This window comes from Elaeis guineensis, chromosome 8 (assembly GCF_000442705.2).
Source record: "Elaeis guineensis isolate ETL-2024a chromosome 8, EG11, whole genome shotgun sequence".
Classification (NCBI taxonomy): Eukaryota; Viridiplantae; Streptophyta; class Magnoliopsida; order Arecales; family Arecaceae; genus Elaeis; species Elaeis guineensis.
In genome coordinates, this window is record NC_026000.2 from 27,255,477 (window position 1) to 27,264,332 (window position 8,856).

The following is an 8,856-nucleotide window of genomic DNA, read 5'->3' on the forward strand; positions in this document are numbered from 1 at the left end:
TATATTATATTATTATAGTATATTATAAAATATATTATATTATATTATTATTTTGATACATTATATTATAATATATTATATTATTATAAGGTTAAGGATATATTAGTAATATATTAAAATGATTATTTTCTCCATTGATGGAAAAATGATTTAGTCACATCCTCAGTAGATAAGATTTTTTCATTTCATAGATAAATATTATTTATGAAAAAATAATTTATTTATTTAAAAAAATATGAGAACATGGGTAAGTTGATTAATAAAAAAGTTGATCAACTTTTTCATTATATTTACTAGGAGTTGCAAATGAGTCGAGCTATTCGAGCATTAGCTCAACTTGATTTGGTTATTATCGTGCTTGAGTTTGATTCAAGTAGCTTTTCGAGTCGAGCTCGAGTAGCAGAATACTGGGTTTGAAAGTTTGTTAGTCTGTTTGAATTTATATATATTTTTAATAATATTATTTTTATTTATAATATATATATATCAATATATATTATTATTAGGCTAAATCTCGATTTTGAATTTGTATTCGAGCTCAAATATGATTTGGTTGATATTCGAATCGAATCGAATCGATCTTGAATTTTATTTTATTTTTTTTAAGATATTTGAGATATTAAAACTCGATCAATTTTGAATCAAATTTCGAGTTCAAATATTTTAAATCGAATCGAACTCGAGTTTTCAGCTATGCAATTTGACTCGACTCCGCTGCATCCCTAATATTTATCCACAGAAGAATAAGCCTTAATATTTCTTTGTAGTCTGAGCTGTTTCAGGTGAGAGTGAATGGGTCGGTTTGGACATTTAGGAGGTTGATCATTCCTTGCCCTGCTCACCTGGCAATTGATGTTGACGTAGATTAATGGAAGAAGTGAGCATTTTGATAATTATTTCTATGACAGCTTGGAAACAGTCCACATCCTACGATCCAGCTGAAAATGCTGCATACTTTTTCACAAACGTTGCTGTCAAACACTGTTGAAAGATACCTGAATATATACATTTTAATATTACTCAATTCCAAATTGAAAAATCCCTTCCCTTGTATACCAACAAAACCTGGTTTCAGACTAAATAAACTAAAATCACCATGCAAACGTTACAAGACATTTGAAGTCCTAATAAATATTTTTTTTTCTTTTTTTAGAACAACTATACGTTAGTTATGTGAAATCATGTTCCACCTCGTGTTTTTCTCCCTTCAATCATTATCCGAGAGTTGGTAATATACAACAAGCACTGCCAGCCTCTTTCAAGGCATGAAAACAAATATTTAAGCTGTTAGCAACATCGAAGAGATCGAAGCCGCTGGCATTGTTGAACTTAAAATAATGACACAATGAATGATTGAGTTCGTGTTCACAGATTAGTATCTGAACAAATGCATTAGAAGACCTACAAAACCAAAAATAAATGAGGATGTTGAATAAGAAACTGAAGTTCCATGTCAGGGACCTTCTCATCCTCCATGAAGCGACTTGGGGACTGCCTGCCACCCAATCTGCTACACCATCCACCAGAAACGATCCAAGACTCACCCCTAATCCAAATACAGAGGCAGCAAGGATGCCACAGGGGTGGTATAAGAATGATTCCACCCTGATCGGTCAGAAGAGGATGGAGTGTCTCCTGAAGGCAAAAAATCAGAGTGCCGAACAAAGTCAGTCAGAAATCCATTACTGTCGAAGTGAGGTTGAGTAGGGATTCCAGTGCATTGGAGCAAACTTCCTCGCAAAGAGGAAACAGATTGAAGTCGGCCTCGAGTTGTACATACAGAAGGTCCCATTATTTCTTATTGCCTGAATGAAATCTGCTGTAATGCTTGGGGCACCATATGTTGCTGGGTGAGGCCCTCCCCTTGACCAGTCAACCCAAGTCAAGCTCCGGTTCGCATTCAGAGACCCATGGAACATGTTCAGATAAGTAGGGATGTAGTGCTCATCAGGATAGCAAGATGGCTTGCAGTATTTCCTGAAGAGGGCATAGTACTTGTAGTCTGCAACCATAGTCACAGCCAATTCACGGTTGAGTTCGAACCACTCGGACCCCTTTCTCCATTGATAGAGTTTGATATGAGGGGCCATGTAGCGGTTGTAACGGCCACGGCCCTGTGGTGAATCCTCATCATAGGATTCGACGAAGCTGTGCTCCGAGTTTATGAGGTACTCATAAACAGTGGGGAAATTGTATACTGGAATGCAACTCTCAGAGAGCAAAACAAACCGCTCGTTGGAGAAATCCAGGAGAGCATTGGCCAAGAGACGCTTCTCCGCATCTACCAGTGTAACGGAACCCCATGAAACCTCCTGCATAGGAAAATGCAAGAACAAGATTAGTTAGATGAAATGCAAGCAGCAGGCTTTCATTTAAAATTATCTGAAATCAACCACAAAGGCTTCGAAAAATAATGTACATAACAATTTGCATCATTTTTTCAACATAGTCATGAAAATTTTACTATTTTTATCGACTTATTTTATGCTGGTGTTTTCACAACCTCTTGTCAATTGTTGTAACAATGATATATCTGCAACACTTCGGAGCTTCACTTTAATAATTATATGAAGAGCAAGGCCTGTCTGCAGCTGTAGTCAGAATAAGTTCATGTGGATCATACATCTTAAAATGCATTTTGTGTAATACTACACTTGATTCTTTTTTAAAAGAAATGCTAACTACCTTGCCTGCTTGAATCCTTCCAATGCAGACGACTCTGAATTCTAACCATAACCTTCTTGATAACATCATTAATTACAGGAATTTTACTGTCTCCACACACATAATTTGTCTTACAATCCACATTTACAATGATAAGTACCTATTCCATGTTGGATAAAGTGATTCAATATAAGCAATAGTATTACCCTGTTTTAAGTTTCAAAAAACAGAATTCAAAGAATAGGATTATTGTATTATGAGGTATTATTTGTTCCCAAAACAAATTGGAACTACATGCATCACAACAAATCAAAACTGCACCATTAAATCATAAACAATGGCAATGTTGTAATCTAAGTAATTATTCAACAGAAATGATCAACTTTATTCAGAAATATGAACGAACCAAATTATCATCTTACCTCGCTGGGGATTTGGCGGCCATAGAAGGCAGAATCCTCTGAGACATTGAGCTTGTAGTCGGGAAGTGCATGCACATAAACTGAGTACAACCCTTCATGGCCTTTGAAGAACTTGTCCCACAGGGGCACAAACGGCAGAGGCCCCCGCGTCATGAACATGAAGGCCACCTTGGGCACCCTCTCGAAGGGGTAATCCTCCACCTTGGGCACCATCGACGCCCTCCAGAAGAGCTCATCATCCGTCATGCTATGCATCAAATGCGTCGGCTTCACGAAGCTCTTGATGCTCAAGCAATCCTTGTCGCAATTCGCCGTGTACATGGTCTTCGGAAAGAAGAGATCGGCCTGCGAATTGAAGTACTGCTTGAAATGGGCGCTTACCGAGAGGCCCAACACCGCCCCCGCCATGAAAACAACCAGAATGGAGACGAACTTCATCAGACCAAACGACCAGCCCTTCCCCGGTGTCACAGGGAAGTAATACCCCTCCTCGTCAGCCAATTTGCTCTTCAATACCGGCTTCATTTGCCTCCACGTCCACCCGATTCCTCCTCTTAAGTCCCTCGATGCCCTCCGATCGACTTCAATCTACCCTCAATCCCAATCCCGACCCCTAATTATGAGTTGCCAAATGCAGCGATCAACAACAGCTCCAAGCCAAGGGACAGTTAATACAGGAGACAAAGAACGCCCCTTTAGGTCCAACGATGACGGAATGAAGAGACGAAACAATGAATTAGAAATCCAAAACGAATCACAGGAATCAGCAAAAGAATTAAAAAAACTAGTGAACCCAAAGCCTTGGAATTTGATCAAGCCGCAACTCGAAATGCCAAAAGGAAAGTAAAAATGGAATTTTGATAGAGGTTTCCAAACAAATAGGAGGATCACAGGCGGAGGAAGTAGACTCAAATCGAAAACCCCAAGGATCGAGATCGAACACGAAACTGACCTTAGGAGAAACAAAAACCGATCAAATCCATCCCCTCTTCCCCTCTGCTCGATCAAATCTCGGGCAGAGGAGCCTCGGCGAAATCGACAATATCGGATCGAGGGGAACAAGGGAAGGGCTTTAAATAGGAAGCCTGAGAAACGCGTGGATTTGGGCAAAAATCACCGCTCGCTGCCCATGTCTCCACCCCAACCCGGTCCCCGCCCCATCTCTCACCGTCTCGGTGTCGTCGTGGAATTTTTAGAGAGAGAAAGAGAGGAAGAGAGAGAAAGCCCAGAAGGGGGCGAAACGGTCCTCCGGCGGAAACAGCGAGGATGGTGGGAGCGGGCGGGAGCTGGGGCAATTACATGGACCGACTTTACTTTTAGACCCAGATCGGCAGCTTCATGATTGCCTGTTGGCCCGGCGAAATTTTGGATTTGTTTTGGGTGCGTTGACAGGGTGTCTGAGAGTGGGGGACGGAAACGTCCGGCGCGTTCGACGTTGACGGTATCATCTCGCGACGCGTGTATCGCATTGTCCGTCTAATGGTGGTTCCCGTGATCAAGAACGGAAACGAGTTTAGCATGTGACCTCCGAGTCATGTCATTGATGGGAGTCGTAGTTCTTGTCTTCTAACTAGGAATGACAAAAACGATTCAATTCGATGGCTATACATCTTATTTTAATTCGATCAAAATTAAAATATATAATTTAATTAAATTTAAATTTAAATAAAATTTAAAAATTATGATACGGATATGGATAAAATATAGATAATGTTATTTTTTATCTAAATCTGAAATCGAATCCAATCAGATCCTACGAATTTGGATAATATTCAAATTTATATCCGAATATATATATATTTATAATTTTATTTTGATAATTCTATTTTGATTGATAATATGTATAAAATTATTTTAATTATTTATATATTTTATATTGAATTATAATTTTATTTTTATATTTAATTTTTATAAATTTGTACTTATAAATTATATTATATATTGAATTGATAATTTTATTTTGATTGATAATATGCATAAAATTATTTTGATTGTTTATTTTTTTGGGTATCGAATAGACATGGGATAGATATGAGTTGGATATGAAAAAATAGATTATCTGTGGATATCTCCAAATTTATTGGGTATGAAGATGGATATCTCTTTTTTTATCCGATTGGATATTGAGTAGGGTTTGGATATAGGATATTAAGTTCTGATTTGGAGATAGATAGTACAATACATGATCCAAATCCTATCCATTGCCATCCCTATTTTTAACTGCTTCGTTGGGACATTTGACGCTTTGTTTTCAATTCTAATAACAAAGAAAAAAGCAGCATGTCCCGAGCGATGGTTTGTGCCGGAACTTAAGTTGGTTTGGGTTGCATCTTTAGTGCTGAAGAAGGATTTGCCAGACTTCACACAAATCCGCCATTAGATCATGCAGTTTCCGATTTGAGATTTCTACGGACCGATGAATGAAGAAAATTAGAATACTTTGAGCTTCGACATCATTATATATTTGATATCACCAAAGAAGATCAACTATTTTTTCATTGGAACCCACTCAAAGCAAGTGAACTTGATTGTGCCAATTCCAGGTTTATCAGGAAGCAAAACATGCTCGAAGTTTGAGCCTTTGGTACATGAATACTGACCCATTGGGGGCTCGTTAGGCCTAGGGACATCATCTTCGTCATCAATTTTTTACTTTTAAGATATATTTTGTTGGAGAAAGTTAGATTCTGAAATAAAAATAGAAATAAGTAACTTTTATTCGAGCCATTTAATTGGAGAAAGTTCTATTATCATTTCAATTTTTGGAGGACATAAAAATACTCTAAACCCCTAAAACTCAATCTTTGATTTTTTCTAACATTAAAATTATATTTCAATTCTAATCATGAATCAAACACATCAGAGGATATAACCATTTCGATTCATATTTTAATTCTTTTCAATTCCGATTCTGCTTTCGATTTCAATTCTGGTTACGAACCCAATGTGCTCGTAATGGATCTTTGCAAGGATACATTGTCGATGCAATCAATCGCATCGGCTAATTTTGCTTGAGTGGTCGTGTTGTCCGATCCGATGCTATGAAAACTAAGATTGGATGGATGAGGCTTCCAGGCGAGTCTTGGAGCACTGGGACAAAGCTGTTTCTCTCTCAACATTGTTTCTGCCATCAAATTTTACATTTGGATGGACCTTCGGAGACACTATCAAACCAACTAGTCTCTTAAGCTAATTTTGCTCTGGTGGCTCTGTAGTTGGAACTCCCCAACATGCTTGTATCTGAGTTCTACATGGGCTTGCTGAAAGAGGGGTTATTATGCTTCCGATCTGAGACATGAGCCAAAAGTTATAGCAACCACGACATATTTATAGAGAATTCTCTTCATAAGTATATAAAGCATCTCATCACGATATCATAAGTAACAATAAAATAAAATTTAAATAATTAATATCCAACTTTAATTCAAATAACTAAATTAAAATTTTTTAAAATAATATTCTGTAATTTTCTATCAACTTCAATAAATCTTAATCTAAAATAAACATACTAAACTTTGCTTTTACTTTGCTTTCAGATATAGAATTTTCAAGTCAAGCTACTCCTTTGAATTTATAAAAATAGTAAAATATAAAGTAATGAGTTAGATAGTCCAGTAAATAATATATACTTTAGCAAAATAAATCAAATAATAATAATATATGGAGAATAAGCATGAAAGCCACATCAACTTAAAATAAATAATATTAATAAAAATAAGATTCATATACATTCATTTTCATTTATAAATTGATTTCTTTGAAAACATCATATTCATTTCGATAACCATGAACTAAATCAAAGTACTAACACATAAACTCCATTATCAAGATATCAAATTATCAACATTTAACTATCCCATTAGCAGAATATTAAAATACCGGCATACAATCTCCACTGGCAGGATATCAAGGTAGCAGCATTTAACTATCCCACTGGTAGGATATCAAAATATTGACATTTAATCATCATACTGGCAAATTATCAAAATACCAGCATACAATCTTCATTAGTAGGATATCAAAATACTAGTATTTAACCAACCCATTAATTGGATATCAAAGTATTAGCTCTTAACCCCACTGGTGGGATTCGATGCATAGTCAGGCTGTCAGTCAAAATTCATCTCAAATCAATATATTTTTTTAAAAAATATATTTCATATTTCAAATCGAATAATTCATAAAGTCACATGGCATTGAAATCAATTGATATGACTAATATCAAATTCAATATATTTGATCATAAATCACTTAGTATTTCAAAAAAGAAGTATATTCAATAATTCAAAATACATGCATTAGATTCATAAATCATGAATAATTTAATATTAAAAATATTTTATAATTTTTAATAAATCTAAAAAAAGTGCATTATTACTTATCTCACATGCACTCTAATAAATCTATATAATTTCATAATTTTTTTTAAAATTTTTAATTCATAGATTACATCGCAGTATTTCATTGCTAGATATTTTCTTATCGAGACAAGTACATCCTTATATATAATTAAGTTTAATAATAAAAAAGAATACGAATAATCAAAGAAGACATGATGAACGACAGACGCATCCTACGGTCTAGGTCGGTCCAATCATATTAACTTTATTCGATTGAGGATGATTATATCAGTAGCGTTCAACAAAAGTTAAGATGGAGGTCAATATAGTGCTCGACAATCAAATGTCAGTTTGATAAAATAATTTTATTTAATCAAGATAGGATTAAAATATAATTGGTTTTATAGAGATTAAATAGATCAAATTTGATGGTATCCAGATCCGATCAAGATGAGTGCTGATATACTGTCTGACGATCATGGATCCGGATTCTTCACTAAACACAATCAAAATCATCTAAAAAAAATTCTTTACTCAATTAATTTTAAAAAGATAAATTTTATAGAGAGAGAAATAATTCTAGAAAGAGAAATTTATAGAGAGAGAAAGGAGAATTTTTAAGAAAAAATAGAGAGAGAAATTATTCAAAAAAAAAAGAAGGAAGAGAGAGAAACTCTCTCCTTTCTTTTTTTTCTTTTTATTTCATCTTCTCCCTTAGCGGAATAAGGGACCTACTCATTCTCCTTCTACATTGGAAGACGGGAGCTTCTCCTCAATGATGGCGATGGCCTAGGATGGAGGTTAGGGCGGCGGGGATAGGGGATCACCAACCGGCGGTTGGTGGTGACAATTACCATAGGAAAAATAAAAAAAAACATTCAAAAAATTAGAGAAAATGGAGAATTTAATTGAGTTTCTTTTTTGATAAAATTTGATGGTTCATCGGTCAGAATTCATAAGCTAACAACTAAGAAAGAAATAGAGGGTTGATCAACTATTGCGAGCTGTTATCTCGCTTTTCCAATGACGTTTGGCTACGATTTTCGATGAATATGATCAAGGCTATCAAAAAAAAAAAGTCTAATGATTTTGCCGTCTTAGCCTTAATTTTTGATGGAAAGGAGAGGAATGCTCTTTTCTTTTTAAATGGGATTAGAAGAAAAGAGTTTAACTCCTCTCCGCTGGTAGTTTCTGAGTCCGTTTAGGAGCGTTCAGGAGGAGAAGACTCCCAACGGATGGGAGTCCTCTTTTTTTTTTCCCCTCGATGCTTTGATATTTACGCGGTAGGATTTGTTGCCGGGTTGGGATGATACGGGTAGGGATGGCAAAATTAACACGACCCGATGGGTATACACCCTACCCGAACCCGGTCAAATCCGAAAAATAGGGTTTGACTGGGTTTGGGTAAAACCCGAAAACTATAGTACGGG

At 35.8% G+C, this 8,856-nt stretch overlaps 1 protein-coding gene across 1 annotated transcript; it reads right to left on the reverse strand.

Annotated features, from left to right (window-relative positions):
* Positions 1 to 1,278: 1,278 nt before the first annotated feature.
* On the reverse strand, positions 1,279 to 4,331 carry LOC140851053 (glycosyltransferase BC10-like). Its single transcript, XM_073242436.1, has 2 exons — positions 3,087 to 4,331; positions 1,279 to 2,312 (listed from the first exon to the last, which is right to left on the reverse strand). Exons 1-2 carry the CDS (start codon positions 3,609 to 3,611, stop codon positions 1,683 to 1,685), a joined length of 1,155 nt encoding a protein of 384 aa, XP_073098537.1. The 5' UTR covers positions 3,612 to 4,331; the 3' UTR covers positions 1,279 to 1,682.
* Positions 4,332 to 8,856: the final 4,525 nt, after the last annotated feature.

Bases quoted from the DNA above. Each gene is read 5' to 3' on its own strand.
- LOC140851053 (XM_073242436.1), bottom strand. From the start codon at position 3,611: ATGAAGCCGGTATTGAAGAGCAAATTGGCTGACGAGGAGGGGTATTAC. The intron at 2,313-3,086 runs GTAAGATGATAA...TTTCCTATGCAG, and splicing joins GCCGCCAAATCCCCAGCGAG to GAGGTTTCATGGGGTTCCGT.